Source organism: Athene noctua, chromosome 3 (genome assembly GCF_965140245.1).
Source record: "Athene noctua chromosome 3, bAthNoc1.hap1.1, whole genome shotgun sequence".
In the NCBI taxonomy this organism is placed as follows: Eukaryota; Metazoa; Chordata; class Aves; order Strigiformes; family Strigidae; genus Athene; species Athene noctua.
The window spans coordinates 43,177,769-43,204,721 of NC_134039.1; the positions used below are offsets into that span (position 1 = coordinate 43,177,769).

A 26,953-nucleotide genomic window follows, 5' to 3' on the forward strand; every position below is an offset into this window, starting at 1 on the left:
GGAAGACTGGATCTCACATTTCTGGCTGAGTGCCTCCATCTTTCTGAAAGCCTTCCCAATACTTTCATTTATCTGTGTAGCTGTTCCCAAGTCACACACCACACCACAGTGAGTCATTTAATAACAGCAGAGCTGGCATTAAGAACCCTCATATCCCAAATATGAGGCACAGGAAAGTTTTTACAAGAAATACCTTGCTCCAACCCCTTCTTCCACTGGCCTATCCAGCATCCATACTGGACAGACTTTGCTAATATAACATTTCAGACCTGCATCGGAATTGAGAAAGCCAACCCCAGACTCATATCCATAGCAAGTAACATACGAATAGACTAAAATTTAAAATCTGGTAATGCAGCACCACCTACAGGCAAAACAGTTTCCCTGTGAAGTACTCATGAAAAAAGAAACCGGTTATGCATAAACTGTGTCTTTTTCTCCCAGCTATGGCCTGCTAAATATTTTCAGTAGTTCTAAATAAGAAGAAATAATGATTCCTCTTATAACTACTAATGACTATATAAACAAATAATCAATTTACTGTGTAGCGTTTTCTATTTCAAAGAATTGGGCTCTATATAAAATTCTCCTGCTCCCGCATATGTAATAGCAAAGAAGATAAAATAGACTGACCTTTAGGTCATTAAGACCCGTCCATAACATGATTATTTGACTAATTGTCCGGAGATAAGACAAAATAAAACGAAGCTCTTCTTCACTGCCTATGTCAAGTAGATGCGCCCCTTGTGAAGATGTTTTACAGTTTTGTTGTGCCACCTTCCATGGCTTGCTCTCCTTACCCATTCGATAGCAGCTGCTTTGGAATGCCACCCACCCTTGGGAACAGGTGCCTATAGGTGAACAAGGACAGGATTTTAAATATATCCTGAACCATTCATGGCAGTGGTACAGTTTAAGATTTTTTATAGACATTTTGATTACAGTAGCATTGAACTAATTCACAATTGCAAAATTCTCAAAATTCAGTAACTATGACTCAACACTCCTTCAAAGTCCTGAGTGTCTTAAAAAATCTAATTGACTGAAGAGTATTAACCACAACTCTCTGAGGGAAAAAAAAAAAAAAAAAAAAAAAAACCAGATCCATTAAATTTTATGCTGCTCTCGGAAAAAATTCATTCTTTAAGCTTAGTTTCTAATGGTTCATTTTTTAAATTTTAAATTGAAGTTAACAGACCATTTGTTTCTAAGAGTTTCCTGGCTTTAGGAAAATAAATATTTCCTTGAATTTGAGCCTATATAATCCTTTCTTTTGTGTTCCTAATTTTAAAGATTTTAAGTTGCATTATCATAGTATTTAAAGGAATGAAGCTACACAATCAAGCCGTAACATCCTCAGAATCCTGCCTCCTTCACAGTAATTCTAACAAAACAGTGTAGCTAGGTTAGCCACTCAGCAGTACAAAACAATCACTCTGAACGCTGGCAAAAAGTGTTCCGAATCTTTACCATATTCAAAATTCTCCTTGCCTTTTCATGGAAACTATATAGCAAATTCGATCCATACACTCAAATAATTACAATGCTTAATCTCAACATTCACTTGACTCTATTTTAGACTGTAAAAAATGTAGTTAGCTTAAAATATCTGCACATACAAATTTGTATCCTTGCTTATAAAAACACTAAGAAATACTAATTAGTAATAAACTTCCTATATAATTAACATTCAATTTCTTTCAGCTTTCTAGAAATGAAACAATCCACATCTATTAAAAATTATAAAATGGAATACATATTCTTGACTCTTCTAGAAAGTATGCAGTACCCCCTTGCATTCACTGTGACTACAACAAACTAACACATACCTGTTTCAGCTTGAACATCCAGTGATTGAGACACATTTACAAATTCAAGATGTAACTGTTCAAACATAAACTTAAATGTATATAAAGTGGCAGGTGTCAAATTACTCCATACAAAGAATCCACTGGGGTTTTTTATAATCTGCGAAGTATCATTCAGTGAAACTGAGACTGAAACCTCTTTGGTCATTATACTCCAGTTAAAAGACACTGTAGTAGCTGTTACAAATGTTTTGATGTCATTTTCTGAAATTCCACCTAGTAGACCAAGAAAAAATAAATTCTGTCTTTACCACAAGGGAATAATTAACTCAAAGTTTTATTGCATCATGATGAGGGATACACACATTAGGGAAAGAAAAGCAGTGGTAGTGTCAAAAAAAAAAAAAAAAAAGTCTTACTGAGCAATTAAGAAAGCCATGCTCTTCTTTATTGTCATGGTATGTAAACTTATGTCTGAAGCAACCAGAAATAAAAGTGTATTTAAGGAGTTTTTACCTGTAAAAGTACATACTTTAATAAGAGTATCAGTTAAGTAATAGATGTCAAGTGCAGTAACACATTAGTAGCATAACCATTATTTCCTGTAGTTTGATGAATGTACTTTCAGCAGAGTTAATGGCTGCTGTAGTATTTTCAACTTACTATGCATTTTTCCCAGTGATGTTGTTTGTATTCACATCCTAGACCGTATTCCAAAGTTAGTATCAACTTGTAATGTGTATAGAGGTAATGCTATAAACTATTTTAAAGCAATTAACAAAATTAAGATTAGAAAGCCCTTTCATTCCAGCAATCAGTGGGACTTGTGGTCCTGAACAGATTTACAGCTCTAAGTCATGCTTTTGTAAGTTCAGTGGCTAGACTCAAAAATTCTTAAACTGTCTGTCCCAGTTAGTCACAATACTAGGATCTTCAAGTTACTCATTAACCCTTTTTAAAGGGGGACTGTCATAAAGCAGAAACAAAAATATTTAGTATTTTTAATGTATATAAGACAAAGAATCACAACCCTACAGTGATATGAGTTTGGGGCTTTATTTATGCAAATATAATTAATCAATGTAAATGCTTGTAGAAGCGCCTGAACAATGCATGCAGCCTATTAGAGAACAGATAACCACATGTGTACGGAACTTAGAATACTATAAAATGTAACCAGAACCTGAGAATATAGGAACAATCTGATCATCACATTGGTGTTGTGTCGTTCCTGGTCCCGCATGAGAATATAAAGACCCCGGCAGGAGTGGAAAACAACCCCGGCACTCTACTTACGTGTCATAAATGATTTTACACTTAAGATTCGGCCATTTTTTAGTGATTCTATTTTAATATCGTACTTCTTATTTTCCTCAAGCAGAATTGTAGTGCGGACAGGTTTCTGCTTAACTTTAGAAATATTTCTTACATTCTGAAAGTTAAAAGAATTTCTGGATATAGTGAAAGTAATAAAAATACAATTCATAAATGATCTATGAAGTTTTTAAAAGAGTGGCTTATATTGCAGCATGCCAAACTTAAGGCTGCAGTTAAACTGCAAAATTCCCAATACCTGTAAAATGAAACCTTTTCGAAATTGAACTATTAACAAACACCTTCATATTAAAATCCCCATATTTTCTTTAAGCACATCATGTGCTCAAAACAAGAGCAATGCCCTCCCACAGAGATCTGGGGGTAGTGTCTGTGCCTATCCTGGAGAAGTTAGACTCCTCCTTCAAACCACAGTACCTTGAAGAACTTGCATATTCTTAACTTTGAACATATGCCTATCTATCCTTATTCAGCCACGATATTCAAGGGTCTTTTAAGTCCCACTGGCTTCAATAGGACTCTGTCAGAGTGCACATAAATTACATGAATCACGGAATTCAGTACAATTTTTCCAAATTTTCTCTTTATTTGCTATTTTACATTATTTAAAAAAAAAAAAACAAAAACAAAAACAAAACAAAACAAAAAAAAAACATTAACTACCAGTATCTACAACTTAAATATATATTGAACTACTTTTCTCTTAGATGATTGATGAAATTTACTTTTTCGCTGAAAGCATCTGCCAGCTGATATGTTACAATGTAATAGTCTGGATTTTCTCCTTTGGGCAATTCAGTCCACTCCATCAAAACTATTCTAGTAGCAGGCTTTTTCACTTGGCCACAGTCTAGGCTGTCTGAACCCTACAACAGAAACATACATGAATGCAACTTAATAGAAAATGTAGAAAATGTATCTCTATCTAAATAATTAAATTCTGTCAATTTAAACTATTTTACCTAGAACTTTTCAGCTAGCAAGAGTTTTTTATATGGACCATTGTCACCACCCCTCCTGTGTGACACAAAGAGGCTTCATAAGTTTTTACAAGTTTTCTCTCCAGAGGTGGTCAAACCATGACCCAAATATGTCCTACTAGGAAAAAATATGTCATCATTTTAGAAACAAGGTCAGAGATTTCTCTTGCAATGTACATACTGCAATTACAGCAGTCAGTCAGGCTGGGAGGTCTCAGTCCTGTTGTCACATTATGTGGTAAAGTCTTCAGTGGCATCACATTCACAACTTCTGAATATCTCAGAATAAGAAACAGCAACATTCAAGAGGTAAAGAAATAATTTATTAAACACCTCCCTACCCATGCAATTTAGATATGGCAGTACAACCTCTGTGCAGCGTTTCAACTTCTTACAGAGGTCATTCTAGACACAAGTCTTCTGTATTTTTGACACCACCTGTTTAGTAACTGTATCTGCCTTTGAAGGGCTTTGGCTTAGATCTTCAGAGAAGCAGGTTCCTTCTGTATTTGAATTTATTTGGAACCAGAAACTTAAAGCTTGCTTCTGCCTAACAGGATATAAACCTGAATCACACCTCTAAAATTCAGAGAAATTGGGGCATGTGATGCCAATCCCTATTATGTGACATTTATTAAAAGACTAAAGTTGTCTTTTAAGTTTCATTTTTATTTTCTTTATGAATTGGGATGACAAATAAATGTCATCATTTAGCAATGAACTCAAAATGTAGTTCAAAAAAACAAATCAAAAATCAAATACGAACCCTAGCACACTAAAAGGATTTTTATTATTATATTATTTTGTGTTTTCCTGTAAAGCAATGTACTACATAAAAAAAGCCTTTAAAAAGCAAAAGTACTCAGCTCTTTTCTATTTTTTAATACAACATACTCTAGAAGTCAGTTTGGTGTAAGTTAACTTCCTTTAACTAATGACAAACTAACATACATTCCTGTAACTAATGACAAACTAACATAACCATAAATCTATCAAAATCTTAATGTTCAGAGTTTAAATCATACTTTTTAAATTAAAAATTTTATAAAGTTTAAAAAGCCTTCAACCTTTGCAAATCCTTTATAACAGGGTGCATACCACCTCTTGAAAGCTCCTGAATTGATATGCTAGACTAATATTGACAGCATACATAAAAGTGCTTAAGGAATACTTTGCCAGGAAAAGCAGCAGTCTTTTAATTGATGCGTGTATAGCTGGCTTGCGTCCCCTGAAAACAATCTAGTCCAGAGAAGCCAAACAATAGAAAAATCTGCTTTTAAAGATAATACAAACATTTGCCAATAATTGAATTAACAATTTTTAATAATATTTCACCATCAGCAATACTGTATGCCATTTTACTGTATATGAATACTCCTAGGCCTAAAAACAAGAACTAAATTTGCAAGTGTACACAGAAATTTTACCATACTTATATCTGACAAGAGGCATTCAGAATGTCCTTTTGTTGCCAGTATCTCAGTGCTCTCCTCCAAAGAAAGGGAGTGGTATTTGTACCAGTAATAGACAGAGCTTTGAAATCACCTTTGCTGCAAAGCACGTTCAGCTAAATGTGAAATAAAGACTACACATACAAATAGAAATAAAACTAGCTAGAATCTAAATACAGATAAATACAGACAAGACTATTGCAAAGCGTACTAGAAAATTAAGCAGAAAGAGACATGTGGTTCTTATGTGTGCGGTTCTTCAAACACAAAGGGCTAACCCACAAATGGCAGGTTTGGATCAGAAAGTAAAATACTTCTTGCAGTACACTTCCTAAAGGCATAGCCAGAGTGTACTTTTGGGTCCCAGAATGACCTCGAATCTTCAGCATCACCATGACTGTCTTCACAGTGTCCAAAAGGTGACAATTTACACAGCAATATGAGCTAGCTTAGGACTTAAAGATACTGGGATTTCCTACTTCTTCTGGAAAGCAACATTAAACCAGAAGCAGGAGGCAATAAAGCAGATTAAGAATCTCAAAACAGCTTCCAACAATTTAAATAGAAGACTAGGAATGTTCAGTAGCAGTAACTGAAAGGTCCTCGTATCTGCTAAGATAAAAAAGCAGTCCACATCATGAACAATCAATTTTGAACATTCAGGGTATCTATCCACTTTCAAAAAAAGAAATATTTTTCTTACCTTAAATAAATATTTTAGTAAAAACAGGAGAAGAATTGCTTGATCCATAGAGAATGAAATGTTACAGTACCAGAGTCCCTTGTATGTTTGAATCACAAAGGCTTCTGAAGAAAAATCATGTTAGAAATCTAAGACATGAGAAAAACTAATACAAATATATATACTTCACATAGATACATCAGCAGCCAATGGTGCACCTTAGATTTGCATCTTAGCTCTGGCCCTGCCTCTTCCCAAACATAAAGTTTCCTGAGATCAGCAGGACAATTTCACTGAACTGTGGATGTGCCTGTTGTTCATCAGTCATTTAAAAACCTCTCGGTGTAAAAAAAGTCACGGCTTTAAAGTTTTACTAGTGATTACTCATCAAAATTCATTGAAATCGGCGCAACCCCTTGCACTTTCCTGAAGAGACTCCGGTTGTTTTCCACGATATGCATTTTTAGCAAGAGGCCCCCGTGACAGTGTTCAAAATAAGCCTTAACACTTCTCTGTGGATGTAGTATCTCCAGCTGCTGACAGAACCCATTGATTTGTCTTGCTAGGGTGTCCAAGAAGAATAAACAGTGTAACTTTATTATCATTTGTGTTAAGTTTGCTCATCAAAAGACAGGTGCACACCAGTACAGCACCAGGAACTGCTTGAGCAAGTCTAAAACTGCTTACAGAAAATACAAAATCCTACTTCTCAATATAAAAGCAGAGCCTATAGATCTCTGAACTCGCACACAACCTACTTATTAGAGAACTTCTTAAATTCCTAGTTAGTAACTACAGCACGCAATTCCCGGAAGAAATCTTTACAGTACCAAGAAGACCCGAGCATTATCGGCGGAATGAGGAGCCGCCGCCGCTTTCGCCTGACAGTCCCCGCCGCTGAAGACCCCACACTCCAGTGCCCGCCGCGGCCATCTGAAAGCTTTCCCCCCCAGCCCGCCTGATGAGGGCCCCTCAGCCGGGCGGCGCTCTGGACGTGCGCGGGGCAGCGCTCGTCTGCGGAGCCGAGTCGAGCAGGAGGGAGCGGGAGGGCCAGCGGCACCAGCAGCACCAGCACCAGCACCAGCAGCAGCCGCGGCCGCCCCGCGGGCCCTCCCCGTGAGGGCAGGTGACGCTTCCCTTCCGCGGAGGAGACAAACACCGACCTGCGGCCGGCCGGCCGGGGCCTCTTCTACGGCGCTGGTCACTCTCCTCTCCCCCGCCTCGCTTCCTCTGTCCCCACTCCGCACCCCTCCATTTGTTCTGGCCTTTCGTGCCCTTTTCCCGGCTGCCGAGCGGCGGAAGGAGGGTTGAGGTGGGAACAGGGCTGTGTGGCGAGGCCTCAGCTGCCGGCCCTCGGCTCCCCTCATACCCAGAGGAGACGTCGCGGCGGACCAAACCCGAAGCTTCCCGCTTATTTCCCGCTCCCTGAGGTGCAGCTCCGGTCCCCGGAGCTCGCCAGTCCGGCCCCGAGCCGGATGTCTGCGGCGGCAGCGGGCCGGGCCGGGCCGGGCCGGGCCAGCGTGAGGGGAAGCGGCGGCGCAGCGCGGCCCGTCGCCCGCACGCTGCCCGCAGTGAGGCCGCGCCGCGGAGCCACCGGGAGCCCCGCACCGCAAAGCCTTCGTTAAAATTAAAAACTGCTGGAATGCCAAGATAGATGTATATGTATATAGGAAGTTATAGTCAAACTATTCCTGAGATTGCCGGGCTGAAAGGAAACGCTAGAAGTCAGCTGGGGTGCTAACAGGCTGGGCACTGTAGGGTGTATGAAGAGCTGTTGTGCTTTGTAATGCAGCAACACGCCTGATCAGCTCCCATACCCGATTTTAGTGTTTTGTTACCCAGCTATACTGGAATATAGACCCCTCTTAAATTCACTATGAGTTGGTGTTCCTCGACTCTTTTAACATCTAATAGTTATGCCTTTGGGGCTTTATAAATAAATGTGCAAAATATGAAAGCTGCTCCCAGGAGTAAAGGCTTCCACTTGCTTTGAGAAAATAGTTTCCACTTGAGCATTATAGTTTCAGAGTATGTCTGTGGGAAGCGGTAGTAACAAATAAAACAACTAGCATTAAGTACTGCATTTTTATCCTTTTAACTAGTAGCTAGACTCTTAACAGACATTTTTTAGTTCTAGGTTTTACATGAAAGGGTTAAATCAGACTGCTTAGGAATAAAGTTGGTCTCAGAACCCCTACAGTTGCTCCCCAGTGTGACACGTTTCCTCACCAGTGAGTATCCCTACTGTAAAACATGGAGATTAGCCCCAGAAGAGAAATAGACACTGACACTGTCTAGCAGCTGAAGTCACTATAAAGAATTTACCTCTCTGGGGCAGAATTTCTGATTCTCCCTATCAAGCTGTTGGCCTCTGTACAGAGGTCCCACACAAAGTTACCAGTGCAACCATCTATAAACAAAGAATGGACAAGAATATGTTAACAGTAGGACCACTGATTTATTAATCTTGTCCAGTAACTGGACAAGGACTTGACTCAGACAGAAACTTTGAGTGACATCCACCTTTGGCCATATCTGAAGCAGTGAAATCAAAGGTAAACTCAGTATAATTCCCAGTGTCCTAACCTTCCCCAAATTAACCTTTTTAATAGAAAGTTAGTTTTCCACTGTGCTCTTTGAAGTTAAATCAGTTTAGTAAATTGATAAAAATTGTCTACCAATTATTTCCAGATAACGTAATTATAGAATAAATAAAAATGAGTGCCACTAATGTATATGTATCATAAAAATGAGCAACACATTGTTTACTTCATATTTTCTTAGGTGATATATTATTTCTGTCTTGAGATAGTATCTTGTTCTTCAGTGGGTTGTTCCTTATTTTTCCTAGCTGAACTTCGAATAATGAAATAAGGAATACAATTTTTAATTAGAGCTTTATTTAGAACTTCTAGTAAACAAGGCAGGTTTAATCTCACTAGAAGAATACCATTTTGGTGCTTTTATGTAACCCAGGTTCAAAGACAGATGTAGTAAATCAAAAGCTGCTGCAATGAAACCACTGATCTCAAACCACTGAGTTTGTCCTCTCTCTCTCTCAGAAACACACACATTGAGAACACACATGGGTATCACATGAATGCTATTTTAGCTATAAATGCCACCAGTTAGCTGCTGCCTATTCAGCTGTTTTACAAAGCAGACACTCTATATTTTTCCGGAGAACTTTGTAATCACCAAGCGTAAAGGGAGGCATTATTAATGCGGCAATTTTCAAGACAACAGCAGGAGCCCTCTTTTTTAACCTCGTTAAATTAAGTGTGCGTGGCACATTCCACTTTAATCAAAAGAACACTCCCCAAAACATAACCACTTTCCTTTTATTCAGCATTTCTAGTGATTAACATCAATAACTATTGGTTTTCTCCAGAATGCAACACCAGTATAGAAGCAGCTGTTCAAGTTCCCCCATTCTTCATACAAAAACTACTCGTAAAAGTCGAAAGTACATGTATAAGGGTTGTGGTTTTTTCAGATTTACCTCCTTTGAGTGAGATTCTCAAATCTCTGATCTTAAGGAATCTTACCACCAATTTTGATAGCCATATGACTACCTAATTAGTTTATATGTAGAATTATTTTTCAAAATAGAAAAAAAAAAAAACAGTTCTAAAATGGTCAGTATGCGTCTGCCAAGAAATAATCAATGAATCGTTTTTGTAGTTGCTAGCGTTCATTGTTCTTCAGCTCTGGATATGCCTTTCCACCCTAAACTGCAGTGACTTGTTCATGATAATGGGTAGATAATTTTTCAAGTTTCCTTGTTCCATAGGCAGCCTGCACATTCCACTTGGTATTTAAAGAAAGGTTAGAGCAACTTTAGTACACAGTGTTACATATAGACCCTCTCGACCATACCTTTCCCAATAAAAGCCCTTTTTCATTTGCATTAATGTTAAGTGCTGAAGTCTAGCCCTCAAAAGATCTTTTTACATTTATGTTGTGAATGGTTTTTGAAAATATACTCCCCAGAACAGTTGGGAGTGTGAAAACCAACCTAATTTAGGAAATATAGTACCAATATCAAATTTTCTGCTGATGTTCTGGCCTTCATGCTCCCACTCCATGATTGCTATATTGCGATGGCTATATGTTTTGTCCTCTGTACTAGAACACATGCCTGTGGGATTTTTCCATAGGACATACACCCATATATGATTGTACCAGCAGCATAACCTCAAGATAACCTCTGGAAAAGGATTTCATGAGACAGAACTTGAAAAAATTAGTTCAAGTCAATGTTTCCCACTGCCACAGTATTCCTGATTGGTACTTACACATTTATTTGATGGTAAGTTTTTACACAAAGGCGAACCTGTAATATTTGGAAATCAGATTTGTCCTTTAAATTCTTATGAAAGGAGAGATGGAAGAAAAAGTGTAGGAAAGAACTGTACAGAACCAATGCATAGTTTAAAAAAAAAATACCTAGGTTCTGTAAATAGAGTTTATCAGCAGTGCAGAAGTTCAAGAGAAAAAATTTGAATTTGTGTCCGCAAAATGGAGTGTGGAAGAAAGAGGAAAGGAGCCACACCTGAGGCAGCACTTTGTGATGGTTTAAGCACTGTGAAGAGCACAGTGACTATTTGTCACCCTGGAGCGTGTTCTTGTAAATGCCTCCACCTCTCAGTATATTACGTGGCTTGTAACTATGTTCAAACACCATACTTCAGGCCCGATCCTGCTCTTGAAACTAAAAATGGGAATGTCAGCTGCCTGTATAGCTATACTTGGATCTTGGATTTTATTAATGAAAACACACAGTAAGTGGCTTAAACCCAGTAATAAAAGCTGTGCCTCAAATTCCGGTCGTGTATTAGGGCAAGAATTGGTCTTAACAATTGACCTGGTAATAATGCAGTGGAATTATAAATGTCAGATACTATAAATAAGATGGCCCAAGTCTTACTATTTTATAGTATTACATATTTATATGTATTTGTATTCAGCTACAATCTCATTCTAAGTATACAGATAGATTTACATTAAGCCCTAAAAAAAACCTCTGCACATATACTGCACAGTATAAGCCTTTATACTGTGGAATTCCTTTTGCAATTTTGGAAATGTAGGAGTGAAGGACAGGTGCAACCAGCTGCAAAAGGGGGAAATGACAGGGCACAGCAGGGCTGCAGCGCAAGGCCTGCACTCTGTCCTGCACGCAACTTCTCCCCAGCTCCTCGCATTTTCCAGTGGCAGTGTGGGAGTTTGAGAGAGGCAGGCATTCCCGGCCTTTCTATTAGGGGAGTAGAAATTATCTGAGTCTTAGTTTCCAAGGGAGTAGAAGGGAGGGAACTCTGTGGGTATTAAAGCTCTTTTAGTCAATAATAAACAAACTAATTCATTTTGGTATTTGACTAAATTAGGTTTGAGTTGGATCGGCTTTCCAAAGCAGCTCACAAGACGCCTGTGCAAACAGGGTTACACACAGTTTGAGGCTGGGGATTGAGGCATGAATGCAGAGTTGAAGATGAGGAAACCGAGACAGAACCACAAGCTGCATCTACGTTTGTATTTAAGTTACAGGTCGAGGAAATACTTGGAACTGGACAGTCCTGCCACACTGCAGGATCATTCAAACCTTCTATCCATTGCAAAGCCTGCGAGGGCTAGTTCACATTATATAAAACATACCACATTATGCTAATATCACCTTATGGAAGTAATGGGGGTAGGATGGCTGTCCAGAAAATGGTTCACAAGTTTTCATAGATGTTCATTTTCTGACCAGGCCAAATCAGCCTGAATTTGAAGTTTAATTGTAAAATGAAAGGCAATGAAGATGTAAGATTTTAGACTTAGGGGAGGATCCTGACACAATTGCTATTGATTGTCACACTTTAAGAAGAATAATTGCATAAGCGGGAAAACGATCTTTTAATAGCATTTTTCCTATTACAGGAGTTAATCATAACTGCTTTTGTAATTTCCAGATTTGTCTTAAGATTTTGCATTATCATTCATCTTTAGTGACAGGTAAATTAATTGCATCAACACTGATTTATTCTCATTCTGCAAAATAATGTTTATTAATTTCTGTTTAATTACAAATACCTTTCTAAATCTTAGAAAAAGCACAGCTGTTTAATCAAAACACATGAAGTGTTCGGTCATTATATGGAAAGATGCTATGTTGTAGGAGCTTCCTTAAGTAATTTATCAAACGCTAAATTCATGAGGAAGTTTTGGGCCAGACTCTCTTGATGCAGATATAGGATGCTTATCTCTACATTAATAAATCAAAAGGCCCTAAGGATGTATTTTTCTTTTAAAATTGTATTTTTAATTTGCTGTATGAGTACATAAACTTTATGGCTATGGCTATGATTTAATTTCCATTTCTGGCATGCATGAAAAGTTTCTGTACACAAATTCTGACAGCAATATCAGAGAATATTTGATTCTAGGCCCTAGTATATAACACGAAATACCTGCCATACAAATCATAAAAGTGTGCAAATGCTTTCTCAAAACAGCATTTTGGTTGCTAGCTGATCACTATTTCTTTATAATGGTTGAATGTTTTCCTGATAATACAATGGATTGTTGTTTATTTTTTAAACCTAGTCACTATTTTTGAGGAGGTGGATGGGTAGATGATAGTCTTATTAGTAAAGACAGATTTCACTATATATGCTATTTTTCTTTACAAGCCATCAAAACTGGATACAGCAAACATTTAAAGATTTGTCACACAAGGACTCAAAATAGCCTTGGATTTTAAGTTTTCTTAATTTTATATTGCTTATTTTTTATTGCATAAAACAGATAATCCAACCTTTTTGTGATTAAATTACAGCTTGAAATAAAAACTGTCAAAAAGTTTTCAGACTTTTAGACAAGAATTTTAATTCTGAAACAAATTCCATGATAAGGAAAACACTGTCAACATTTAAACCAGTTTCACTCGGTGAGTTTATAAAGCAAAGTAATCTTCTAAAAACAAGCCTAAAATCATATCTTAGTTTTTAAGATAGGATTATGTAGTATGTTTAATAAAGGGGAGAGTATATTCAGTTTAAGGTGCTGAATCATGGACATTCACAGCCTGATTGAACATGAATAGCTCACCTAAGCCCTTCAAATCATATATTTTACCTGGATTCTTTTTCCTGGACTCAAAAATTATGAATCCTAAATTCAGTCAGTAGTCCAGATCTCAAGATTTTAAAAAACCCCCAATTTTTATGTACTTTAAAATATATTGAACACAAATCTTCAAACTGGAAAACAAAGGAAGAAGCCCAATATGAATAGTTAAAATGTGCAGTATCCTCTTTTTAAAATAAATATATATACATAGAATATTATTCTACAGCTAGTAAGACAGCAAATTTCTTGTTTGTGAAAAGTGAAAAAAAGGATATAAAATAGAATCCTTCATATCAAAAAGAGCTTTTACATATTTTTAATAAAGGCATAGAAGGTTAAACTGTTCAGCATTTGCCTAGTCATGCTTCATATTTATAATATATATAAAAATTAAATAAATGTCTAAGGTTTAAAGGCATTATTAAGATTCTACTATATGCTCTGGAGATTTACTAGAGGTATTTACAGACCATAGTCATGGTGTTTCTCAGTGACTTACAGTGTAAGCAGAGTCCAGTAATTGACAACAGCTTTATGGAGAAGACAGATTTTTCAGCAAGATAAAAAATGTTTCGGTTGAACCCACTATTTTTTTAATAAATTAACTCAGTCATTCTCAAAACCCCAATATGCTGCTTTCCCATTTAAACATGGGACCAGAGATGGGTCTCAACTGGAAGTTTCTAAGAAAAAGGAAAAGAACCACTGAGAAATTCTGAACTTTGATAGGTAGCCACAATCCAAAATCTTAAAAAACACTGGAAGCACAGTTGTTAACCAGCTTTCAACAGCTCATCAGAAAGCCACTGAGTAGAAATAAATGATGGCTAAATTATGCCTTCTTCAAAAGGATTTATATTTTTCTTTGCATACATGCCAATATTTTAAAAGAAGATTTGAAGAACAATGAAGAACATCATCTTTACTAAATTTGTGAAAAGTTACATTATATAATTTTTTTCTTCCCTGTGGAGTGCTGTAGCTATCCAAGGTCAAAAAATAGAGTCTGGTGAAAGGAAATTAATTTTAATTCTTCAGATTAAATCATAGCCACAAGAATGTTCAGTTCCATTGGCATGAGCAGTCTATAGGCTCTTGAATGACGTACATAATTTCAGTGCCATTTCCTGAGCAGCGTAGTGGCACAGTCAGATTACGTGTTCCATTTTCTCGACAACATTTACAGAACCTTAAATGGCTATCAATATTGACATTGAAAATTGTTGCAGACGGGCATTTTCCATCACAAGAAGCCACATTTATCTATGAGTAAAATAAGAACTGAAATTAGACATCTCAAATTTTGTTATAAAGATATTACATTTCAACTTCTTTGTGATTAAAACCCACTTTTGCACTTGAAAAGGATGCTAGTCTTAAAAATTATTTTATCTTCTAAAATTCAATCTGTGTAGACACATTTTAAATAATTTTTTTAATTGAACTTTTTTTTTGATTGTGTAATCGTGTGTTCTGTCTTAACGTTGAGTAAAATGTTGTGCTATGGATACCAAATTTGAATCTCTAGTTTACAAATTAATAACTTCAAAATAGCATAGCTAAATTCATGTTCTTTTCATATTCAGTGCTGAAAAGTTAAATCCTTCTAAGCAAAACAGAGGAAGGTCTATCCTTGTTCTTGAAGGTTTGCGAGGAAAAGCGTATCAGTGAAAAAAATTTCCCTTTGTTATTCATACTGCTTATGACTAAGGGCATGCCAATATTAGCTGTGTTATCACTGTAACAAGTATATCCAAAAAGTAGATACAGTAACAAACCAAGTGCAGAGACTGGCTATAAAATTATTTGTGCTCTAGACTTCAGCAGAGGAAAGCTTTCTCTAAGAACATTATGTGAAGTCTTCTTAGCTGATAGTCTGACAAAAAAGAAATTGATACTTTTTAATTAAAACTTAAGCAGAGTTGATATGCTGGGAAAACAAGAATGACCATACCAGATCTAGTTCTTTTTGTGATAGTTTTAAATCTGATTTCTTATGCAAGTGAGCCATACAAAAGATGGTTTGATCCACTCCCTTTCAAAGAGTCTGTGAACAAGGAGCCATATCCAAACAAATTAGACCAAAAGGTTACTCTTAACAACTTTCCTGAAATTTGACAGGGGAAAAAAAAGACCTTGTCCTAAGCACTAATAATCTCATTTATTAATTAATTAAATGTAATCATACTCAGCCCTATATAAAGTTTAACAGCATTAATCTGTCCAAAGAACATGTATGTTATTCCACAACCAGCCATTTCAGGTACTGCCATTTGATGCGGCAAAATCCTGCAATTAAATACAGTACCAAGGGTTATGCAGTAGGGGAGATGGAGAGGAAAGGAAGAGGAGCTAAGGATATGAATAGAGATTTTGAGGACCAGAAAATCTGGAGGTACTTCTGGGTGAAGGGTAAGGGAATCAGGACTGTGGGAAGGGTGAGAAGCCATCACTGAAATAGGGAACAAGAAGATAGGGGGAAAAACGTGTTGTAATACAGATGGAAGTGGGATAGGGGTAGGTCTTTTTAGAAGATTGTTAGAGGGAGAAGAAAAGATAAAGAACCTACAATAGAAAATCATAAAAAGGAAGGTTTCATTTGTTGTGCCACTCATGGAATGTCCCGGCCAACATTCTTGTTGCTCCTCTCTGAACCCTCTCTTGTTCTGCAACAATGTAGAGGGACCATAACCGCACAGAGCACTCTCAATAATATTGCACCTTTGGCTTGTAAGAGTTACTAGAATCAGTTTGTTTCCACTCCCTATCTTATTCCCTAATTGTCGTAACTCTTAATTAGCCTTTCTGTCTGCAGGAGAGCATTTAACAGAGGCTTTCACAGAACTGGATGCAAGGGCAAGGTCCTTTTCAGCTAGCTTGAAAACCTAGGAGGTTTAACTAAATCTGTCTTTTTGATACTCTTTGCTTTAGTCAATACCATGTCTTTGTTTTGTTGTATTGCCGTCCCTTAACCTAGGTTGTTGAAGTAACTGTGAAGGTGTCCACAGTCTTCTCTCCTCTTAACTATGGTAAATAACTGTAATTTCATCTACATATTTATACTCTCTCATTACTAACCCTTCTTCTAAAACTAAATGAATACACCACACTTACTAATACTATTAAACTTCAGGCATGTCACAGCTGACCTTCTATCAGGATGGAAATTCACCTGCTCACCTTTCAGTCTGTAATGATATTTTGCCTCTTGCCTTATAAATGTTTAGGTTCTTCATCAGAATCTTACCAGAGGGCTTTTGGAAATCTCAAGATACTGTGTCAATTGCTTCTGCCTTAAGTGCTACATGAGAAGCACATTTGCTGCTTGGACAAGTCGTGGGTTTTGTAGATGGGGCTACACCAAAGCTGAGAAATAAGATACCTTAAGGAGACCAATAAATAAATAGGATCACGAATTTATGATATGAAGACAAGTGCTATATGGGGGAGAAGTCACCCAGAGAGTAAAGGTCTTCAAAGAGGAATGCAGCAGTGTTTCCATCACAACCTAAGTGGAAGCATTTCTAATCCTTTTTTTGAGTGGGGTGCTATTTCATGGTGAAGGGTTCAATGGCTTTGTTAGTTACAAGTAATTATGCTGTGTACTTTTCATTTGAAGGCAGATGTTTCTCCAGGTAGGAGGGCTCAATCTTTCAGCCACGGGAACAGCTAATTTTACTCCATTTATGGGTAGGATAACACTCCTAGGGTCAAAGGTCTGCTTTTGAGAAGATAGCAGTAGGTTTTTTAACTTGCTGATAGCTGTAACACACTTCCTAATACTTGATCTGATATACCATAGGCCTAGCATCGGATACAGGTCTTTTATGCTTACCGGGCTTTGACTTATACAGTCATTTTTTCTTATGGTTGTCCTGATTGTCATTTTCTGGCAAATCCTTTCTTCCTTTTTGCCTGATAAAATACAGAAAATGCATACTGAATCAATACACTTTTGTACTGTTTCTGCTACTGAAAAAGTGAAACTATTAAAATAATTTTAATAATTATACTTTGTTTGTTTGCATTAACATACACACTGTAACTATAACTTCCATAATTAAATTGTTTTTTAGAAAAAAATCTCATATATTAATAAATACTTCGGGTGCAGAATTATTGATTTTATAGCTGGCACGTATCAGGCCCATTAAGCTAGATAGAGTTTATAAATTTTAAAATATTAATATGATTTTAAATTGTGCATATGGCAAGAAAGATATAAGCAAATAGAAAAAAGATTATCTTAAGTAATATTCAATAGTATTAGAAATAATTCTATTTTAATAGGAACACTGCATGTAAATAAGATTTTGATTTTACATTTTAGAAAATTTTCAGAACTTAACATTTGAGAAGGTAAAGCGGTGAATGTGATTACAAACGTGATGATATTTTGAATGTTTACAATTTAAATAGAACTATATAATTTCAATATATTTTTGAGAAAGTTGTCCTTCAAGGGAGTTTTGAAAGAGAGAGATGTATATATTTGCTAAATTGGTGCAGTTTTTACCACCAGAACTGAAGCATGTAGCACTGAGTCAGCATATGGATCTAGGATTAGGGACATACTACAATTTTAAGTACATTAAGTATATTCTGGGAGATACTGATAGAAGGTTTCTTCTTTTATTTGAAAAATAAAACTGTACACTTCAAAGCCATTTTTAATATAATAAATCATAATACTGAAACAAATGTACACTCTTTCATGCTGCACTCTATATCAGACTGTTATTACTATCTGTGTAACAGTAGTTATTTAGATCTCCTATTTCACTACCCATCAAAATAATCTATTAGTTTTGTTAGGCAACAGTTCTAGACATCCAGCGTACAAAATAATAACCACTATTCAGCAGTTTCTCCACCTTCAGCACATGCCTGCACTGTTGGGTATACACAAGAAGAACAACTTTTCTGTTCCCCAGAAGCTTGTGAGCAGTTTTGTAAGATAAATGAGTTCTGAGAAACCCACAGCTCCAGTGGGTATTTAAAAATTAGGCTGGCTGCAGAGTTCAGTTAGATTTTAATCTGTGCATTGCAGGATCAAACAAGATTCTGTTACTGAACTAGCAGATCACTGTACGATCAAAGTTGTTAGCCTACAGCATCTTGGTTTTCCTTCTTCAGCAACACTTAAGAAAAAGAAGTCCTGTGGTATTTCAGAAAGCACTTGCCAGCATGAATATGTGTAGACAATGCAACCTTTGTACTTGTACAAGTCAGAGATGTATGACATTTCAGCATATAAGGTGCTGATGTCTGATGAAAATTCTGCTGCTATACTTTTCTCTCGCCAGCCTTCAACTGTCAAGAAGATCTGCATTCAGTATCAGGTGTGCTGTTTTTACTCACTCCTTATTTGAGTAAGGAGTTTCTGTGACTTACCTATCCTTAAAAGCAAAGAATTATTATCATAATGCAACAGTTCCATAACATTATGTAATTTCTGGTGTAGAGTATTTATTAACACGTGTTTGTAATTGTATGTTCCCCCAAAAACATTTTCATAACTTTGTAAAACATTGTTTGAGATGAAGAAAGACAGCATAAATCCATATTTCAAATGTGAGACTGGGCAGTAATACACGCTCTTGCTCTATTTTAAGGCAAAAAACAGTTCAGTCATTAAATTCAGAGACCTGGGATCAGATTTAGAATCTTTTGATACCTGTATTCAGGATGATGATATTTTTTAAAGTACCATTTCTTATTACAATTACCCTGTACAGTAAGTTCATGTATTAAAACCAGTTTCAGAACAGGAGGAAGAACCATCAGCAGTGCATATCATAAATGGATGAACCTAATTCTGACAGGTGCTGAGCAGCAGACCCTAACAAGGCTTTACAAAACCACTGATTTGGGAGGCCAACAGGGGATCAGCATCAGGCCAGGTACCATTAACTATATGGTAACATTTAATGGTGATGACAGCTATACGTGTATATCAAGCAGTGCTTACACTATTATTAAAAAAAGAAAATACATCATTAAAAGTAATACCTGGTTCACAATTAATACTATGAGTAGACACTACTGGACTAATGGCAAAGGGTAATACACCCAATCCAGAACCTGGCAGAATCATTAGGAATATAAGTTTCTCATGAAATAAAAACATTTTAAAATATATAACATTTCATTAATTCTTACACCGCCAACTGCAATTTTTCTTTTAGCAAAAGATGATGAACTTTTCTGTTAGTCTTCCAAATTTAGAAACTCTGCAGCTGCTTGAAGTCTCACTAAAGATGGCCTAAACTTTATTACTCTCCTGGTTAACACAAAACTGGAATGATGCTTCCTTGTAAACCAGACTTTTGCAATGAGTCTCTCTATGGCAAGGTAAGAATTAAATATATGCACTCACTTTGCATGCATTGAATCAAGCTCTTTCAGAAAGATCATTTGTTCCCATTAAACCCCCAAAGTGTTGCAAGCTCTATTTATAAGTATTCTTTTTAACTGCTTCACCACAGGGCACATGCTTTTAGTTAAAAAAAAATAAAAAAATAAAAAAAGAACAAGAAATAAAAAATAAATAATATAAAATTGTATGAATTATATCTGGTTTCTTAGCAGCCACCTCAGCAAGTATTTCTGAAGTATAACGATGCCTTTCCTGAGGCCACAGAATACGGCCAATATTATAAATCTTCCTGACCAACAGAGAAACAGTCACCAGTAGTTCTTTAGACTAATTTTCTAAATAAAGCCAACCTAATTGGGGGAGGTTAGTTAAATATTTTTCAACATAGTTTATCTCATTAGAGAAAAAATATTGAATAGTAAGTTTTTAGCACAATTCTGGTGTGTTACGTTTCTATGCTGATTCTCATTCAAAAACTATTCTGTTGTATTAAAATAGCTTTTATTTTCTATGTGTTGGATACAATAGAACAGTAATACTTGCAGTTCACTTTCAAAGCTTTGCATAACTTGAAAACTTATGTATTTTTCTGTATTTGATAAATATGACTATTTTGCCTTATTGCCAAATTATCTACAATGCATTGTACTTCAGAATTCTATTAGGAAGTGTGCAATATATGGTTATAAGTCTGTGACTTCCTATTTGATATTAGTAAGTAAAGGTTTCTTTAAAAAAGCTCCAAATACTAATTTGGTTTTATATTTTAATTCTAATGCTGAACACAAAAAATGCCAGAAAAGAGAGGGAGGATTTTCTGTGGCATTCAATAAGTTCTTGCTCTACACAATTGTTTTTAGACAAGAGTGTTTTATTTTTATGTATACATAATTATATACCTTGATAATAAAACCTTTCCTAGTCAAAACTGCAGAAAAAAATCAGTTTATTCTCAACTGACTTTTAAAGTTGCATAAAAGTTTTAAAGTTGCATAAAAAAGCTTGCATCACAATTCATATTTTAAAGTTACACACTCAGAAAATGTGAATGTATTCCCAGATATTAAAGAGTCAATTTTATATAAGGGTTGCTACCATCACTATTACTATAACTTTTCCTCATTTGGAATTAAAAAAAAAAAAAATTCCAGTATTTTAGCCCTAGAAAACACATACTAATGATACAGAATACATTGGTAAGCTTGGAGACATACTTCAAAATGTCATCAAATTAGGAATCAATTTTAGGGGGGGAAATCCTTATCTTTTATAGTGAAAATTATACAGGTAATATTTTAGAGTCAGCTTAGCAATACAGAGAATGTTCCCATTGTTTTAATCAGGATAACTTTTCATTTTCCACAGGTTATATTTGGAGAGATTTGGTTATACTCCAGAACAGTAATGTTAAAAATCACCAAGTCAGCAGCCAAATGAAGCAAAAGACCTTTTAATAGGAGTAGTTAGGTAACTATAACAATTTTATGTGAGTTGTGAGGGTACTGCATGCTTTTTGCTTCTTTATGTCCCAGCAACTGAGGTTAAAAAACAAGCCCTCCAAAACCAAAGCCAAACTAGCACATATTGCAGCCTTCATCACTTACAGGTCTTGCAGCAGCCATCATTATACGTCTGCACAATTCCTCCATTCTAGGAAAATAAAAGGAGAATATATCAAAAAAGACTGTGCTCAATACAAAGGTGAATTGTATCTGAGACATTCCCTGTTTTAAAGATGTCCAACTAATAAAAAATTGTATCACTGAAATCAAGAGAATTACACAGATAGTGCAAAGAATTTGACACTGCCCTGCATGACATCCTTGTCTCTAAGCTGGAAAGACATGGATTTGACAGATGGACCACTCGGTGGATAAGGAATTGGCTGGATGGTTGTGCTCAAAGAGTTGAGGTCAACAGCTCAATGTCCAAGTGGTGAGCAGTGACAAGTGGTGTTCCTTGGGGGTCTGTATTGGGACCAGCACTGTTTAACATCTTTGTTGGTGACGTGGACAGTGGGACTGAGTGCACCCTTGGCAAGTTTGCTGACAACACCAAGCTGTGTGGTGCAGTTGACACACTGGACGGAAGGGATGTGCCATCCAGAGGGACCTGGACAAGCATGAGAGGTGGGTCTGTACAAACCCCATGAAGTTCAACAAGGCCAAGTGCAAGGTCCTGCCCATGGGTTGAGGCAATTCCAAACACAAATACAGGCTGGGTGATGAGTGGATTGAAAGCAGCCCTATGGAGAAGAACTTGGGGGTATTGGTTGACAAGAAGCTCAACATAACCCAACAATGTGCATTTGCAGCCCAGAAAGCCAACTGTATCCTGAGCTGCATCGAAAGAAGTGTGAGCAGCAGGTTGAGGGAGGTGATTCTCCCCCTCTACTCTGCTCTCATGAGACCCCATCTGGAGTGCTGTGTTCAGCTCTGGGACCCCCAACATAAGGAGGACACGGATCTGCTTGAATGAGTCCAGAGGAGAGCCATGAAGATGATGAGGGAGCTGGAGCACCTCCCTCTTGAGGACAGACTGAGAGAGTTGGGGTTGTTCAGCCTGGAGACCTTGTTCAGACTCCAAGGAGACCTTATAGCTAACTTCCAGTATCTAAAGGGAGCCTACAAGAAAGCTGGAGAGGAACTTTTTACAAGGGCATGTAGTGATAGGATGAGGGGTAATGGCTTTAAACTGAAAGAGGGTAGATTTAGATTAGATGTAAGGAATAAATTGTTTACTATGAGGGTGGTGAGACACTGGAACAGGTTGCCTAGAGAAGTTGTGGCTGCCCCCTCCCTGGCAGTGTTCAAGGCCAGGTTGGACGGGGCTTTAAGCAACCTGCTCTAGTGGAAGGTGTCCCTGCCCATGGCAGGGGGGGTTGGCTAGATGGTCTTTAAGGTCCCTTCCAACCCAAACCATTCTATGAATCTATGATATGTATCACCTGAAGGTTTGGTTCACAAATTATTTACAGCCTTTGACACTGGAAATGAACTCATCACTGCTTATCTCATCTATCTAGTCTCCTTTGAATAAGCCACTTAATTTCTATAAGCATCTTTTTATATCATCCACTACCATCTATTTCCCCACCACTGAATTTATTAGGATAGTTTAAAAAATTCATGATTGCAACTTTGCTGATGATGTAAAAGGATTTACACTGATCATATGCCAAGGAGAAAATTAGTATCTAATAATTAGCTCTTTACAATATTAAATATATATATATATTAACTTTTGAAAGAGAACATTAACTGCACATTGGTGTGTTCAATTCTTTTTCTCACTGTCTTTGTTACTGATTTACACTAAAGTTGCTTCTTAGCTAGAAAGTAAAAATGTACGAAAGTGATAAAAGGTCCTTTTGAAATTAAAAGAGAGCATGAGAGGGAGACAGAGAGAAAGGCTGTCAGAATGGGTGCAAAAAAGAAACATGCACCCACAATTTTAGTGCATGTCCCAGAACTGCCTATCAAGCAGAGAATTTAAGATAAATAGCACTCCTACAATAACAACAGACAAAATACATTTTTAAGCTTCCATATTTTCATGCTAGCATGCATTTTTTTAATCTCATTACAGAAAAACTACAGAATAAGTTGATCAAGAACTTCTTAAATGAGCACTAAATTCAGCCTCTTAAATCCACATTTGTAAATTATCCTTAGCTGCCTGTCAGAAGAGCTTTCTCAGCTACTGATTCAAGTCTACACTCAGCACCTCTGACAAACAGGTCAGACTGATACAGGATGTTAATTTTTGGGTGTCATTCTTTAAAACCTTAACCATTATTACCAAGGAAAGATCATAATAGATGGTGACAAAAGGGTTCCAAGGAAGAAACTCGAGCATAAAGTCAAAATAGAATAGGCATTAATTTTAGATAGAATGCCTTCTTCAAGATTGGAAGAAATAAGGACTTTTTTTAAAAAATGCAATGGATAAGTAGGACTTGTGCTAAATTTATAATCTGTAGTCAAGGCAGCAATGTTACCCTCTCTAAATGTATATTTATTTTATTATTATTTGTAGCTCATATTAAATATATGGTGTACTGCAAGTGCAAGAATTATAAGTATTATAAAGTTAGAGAAGTATTACATTAGAGATCAAATTGTGAACAAATATGTAATGTACATGAAGCATCCACATTCTTCAGTTCATATGGGTATGCCAAATTTACGTTGTTAGATATATTATATAGGTAGGTACCCTTTCATGTATGATAGATATTTTTTATTATGTTTTACAAAGTTTAGTTTAAGAGATAATAAAGTTTATATATACTCTGTCAGCTTTCTAATCTTTGCACAACTTAAGGAATTGTTAATATAGCCCACTTTTATATGCAGCATTTCTGAATTGCTTGATTCCATTTATTTAGTGCATGTGTACTATAAACTTGGCAAAGTGTTATTCCAAAGACACAGTGATTAGCACTTTATATAGTGGTATGTCAAGTATGATTCCAATTCCACAATATTTTAAAAGAAGTCATCATTAAGACCCAAAATGAATTTGCATGCTCCTCACCGATATTTTGTAGTCAAAAAGCAAACAGGCATATAGAAAACAAGACTGTAAAATGCTTGCTTACATGTTTTCACTTACCACTTTTTTTAATTTAAAGAAAGTGGATGAAGCATGCATGTGTTGTCAAGTGTAAGCCAAACTCCAGATCAGTTATTGTCACTTACCTCACTCAAAGTACAAACCTTTGTACACTCAGTGTCATTAAAAGGGGGGCAGACAACACTTGATCCCAGTATGATAGCCCCCGCAGCAGTCTTTGCACACTTGTAGTTGGTGCAGTTGGAGCTCCAGGTGCTTCCTTCCTGGATTTATAAAACAAAGCCATTGTCAAGAAAGACAAAACATTTCAGCTTTATCTCCCACCTCAAATGTCTGTAAAAGTGGTGCCCTCATGCTGTAGTACCTACTGGAGAGGAAAGTGCAGACCACTCATAGGTGGTAAAATGGAAGACCATCCTCTAACCACCAGTGGCTACTCCTCCCTGGAGCTATGGCTCTACTCTCCAGCATGCTGCTCAGCATGGGTGTTCTAGTTCAGAAATGAAGGGCTTTGTGCCAGAAAAAAAGTTTGCTCTGAAAGCAATGGAAAGCATGCACCAAGTCATGGCCACATCTAAATTTCCTTGTATGTGGATGCTGGAACACAACATCAGGATCCTAAACCCCGGTTTCAGTTTGCATACTTCCTTTCTGTAGAAACCAGAATGTGGAGAAGAGGGAAACATAGGAGTCCTGATGTGGACTCAGAAGCTCCCAACCCATCTAAATCACAGTATATGATTTAGAGTTACAATTTGAACCCTACCCTGCACTTAGAGCACATCCAGCCTTAGGTAAATGATGAAATTTGCATATCTTTGTAGAAAATATTACAACCAATAAAAAGAAATAAGGTATTCACTGTGAGAGATAAGAGTGTTTGAGTCATGGAGTGGGATGTGAGAGACGAGAAACCAAGCCTGTAAGAAACTAAGAAAAACAGCCTGAGAAAGCAAAAATTGAGGCTGATTGAAGGAATGCCTCAAACACTCGCAAGACAAAACTATGAGTCACAGGGTGGATAGCGTGGAGGTCGAAGCTGATAAGGCTGCCCCAATAACACAAGATGCAGCTGGTGGAGAGAGCTTTGTGGAGACAGGACAGCCCTGCTCTGTGGCACCTGGCCAGATTTCAAGGGCCATATGTCCAGTGAGTGACTTTTGCTTCATTATCCACAAAATCCATATTAAAGTTAACACCCCTCAATACGCTAACGAGGGCTGTCATGATCATGCAAATTACATCATCCCATGAAACACCTTACCCCTCCCCGTACATGGGATACGTAGCTATGTGGGTCGACCTAGGGGACAGACCCAAGAAAAGTGGGTATAAATCAAGGAGGGGGAAAAGAAAGGGGGGGGCTGGAGACAGCAGTGAAGTGGAGAAGATGGATGCCAGAGAAAAAGACGGCCGTCTCCTGGAACCCTCCCCAGCAGGATCAGGGCAGAAACCCAGACCGGTGATCTGTATTTACCCTTTCCCTCTATCTCCCTCTTTTCCTTTTTCCATTAAGAAATGCAAGGCATATTGTATTGCTCCCCACAACTTGCTATATACCTAGCCAATTATTGTATGTTCAATTAGTACATTGTGGGTAGTTAATAAATGCTTGGACTTGGAGACTTGTGCGCTCCACTGGGGATTTGAGTCACTTTTCTCTCTCATCTGAGCGGGACATGACATTCACCTAGTGTGAAAAGGCAGGTCTTTAAATAAACACATTTTTTTCACATCGTATACCATAAATAGTTCCTAAGTGAGTAACCAGCAGTAAGGAGGTATGAAGCAAGACTCACAGCATGAGTTAACTAAGAAGTGACTGTCAGAGACCTGTTTATCATCTCATTATAGTTATTTTCTATCCCTGGTCAGGGGTGCTTACCTCATACACAATTAGCGTTCCATTCTCATTATGAAAAGAGCAGGACACATTTTGACAGGTACCACAACAAGTATAATGACTGGAGGACGGAATATATATTTGATGCTGGAAAGAAAGGAAAGGAAAAAACAAAAACAAAAACAAAAAAAGGCATTTAAAAAATATATAATATATGAAAATTCATTGATTTCTGAAACTGAATATACCAAGAGAAACAATATACAGATGGGTATCTTTATGTATGCTACTAGAAATTGCCTCTCAAAATTAATCCTGGACACAAAAGATGTGGGAGGTGCAGCCAGATAGAGGGACTCTTCTGCTTAGTGGCAATGCTCTGAGAGGAGGTGAGCAGGTTGAGTAGTATCAGGGAGTGCGAGAGAGAATACGCGCCCTGCCTGCCCTGAGACAGGCCTAACAGGCAAACAGAACACATGATATGGAGGATTCCACATCCTCTCTGTGCCTGACTGAACACAGTGACTTAAAGTAATGGCAACAAGTTCCTGCCTGGCACAGCAGGCACATCTCTGTGACTGCCCCACCTTTCCAGGTGCCCTTGCATAATGGGCATGACACTCTGCAAGTGGAACTGAACAGTAACAAGGATGATGGTTCATCTAGATTGGAGGTGTCACCAAGGTTAAGTCAGCCTGCATCAAAACTGCTTCCATAAAGAAAAAACGATGGATCACTGTCATAGGAGGCTCCCTTCTGAAGGGAACGGAAGGCCCAATATGCA

General features: G+C 37.2%; 1 protein-coding gene across 10 annotated transcripts in view; it reads right to left on the bottom strand.

Annotated features, from left to right (window-relative positions):
* Positions 1-12,294: 12,294 nt before the first annotated feature.
* OTOGL (otogelin like) overlaps positions 12,295-26,953 on the bottom strand; it is a 105,098-nt gene continuing 90,439 nt past the window's right edge. For 8 of the 10 annotated variants that reach the window (XM_074902799.1, XM_074902798.1, XM_074902800.1 and 5 more), the window contains 6 exons: positions 26,212-26,316; positions 24,470-24,589; positions 21,353-21,398; positions 19,382-19,453; positions 17,205-17,284; positions 12,295-14,632 (listed from right to left, as the gene is read on the bottom strand). In XM_074902799.1, coding sequence (XP_074758900.1) covers positions 14,432-14,632; positions 17,205-17,284; positions 19,382-19,453; positions 21,353-21,398; positions 24,470-24,589; positions 26,212-26,316 — 624 coding nt within the window. In that variant the 3' untranslated portion in view covers positions 12,295-14,431. The remainder of the gene's footprint in view (positions 14,633-17,204; positions 17,285-19,381; positions 19,454-21,352; positions 21,399-24,469; positions 24,590-26,211; positions 26,317-26,953) is intronic. The other 2 variants (XM_074902806.1, XM_074902801.1) reach the window with 1 other exon arrangement.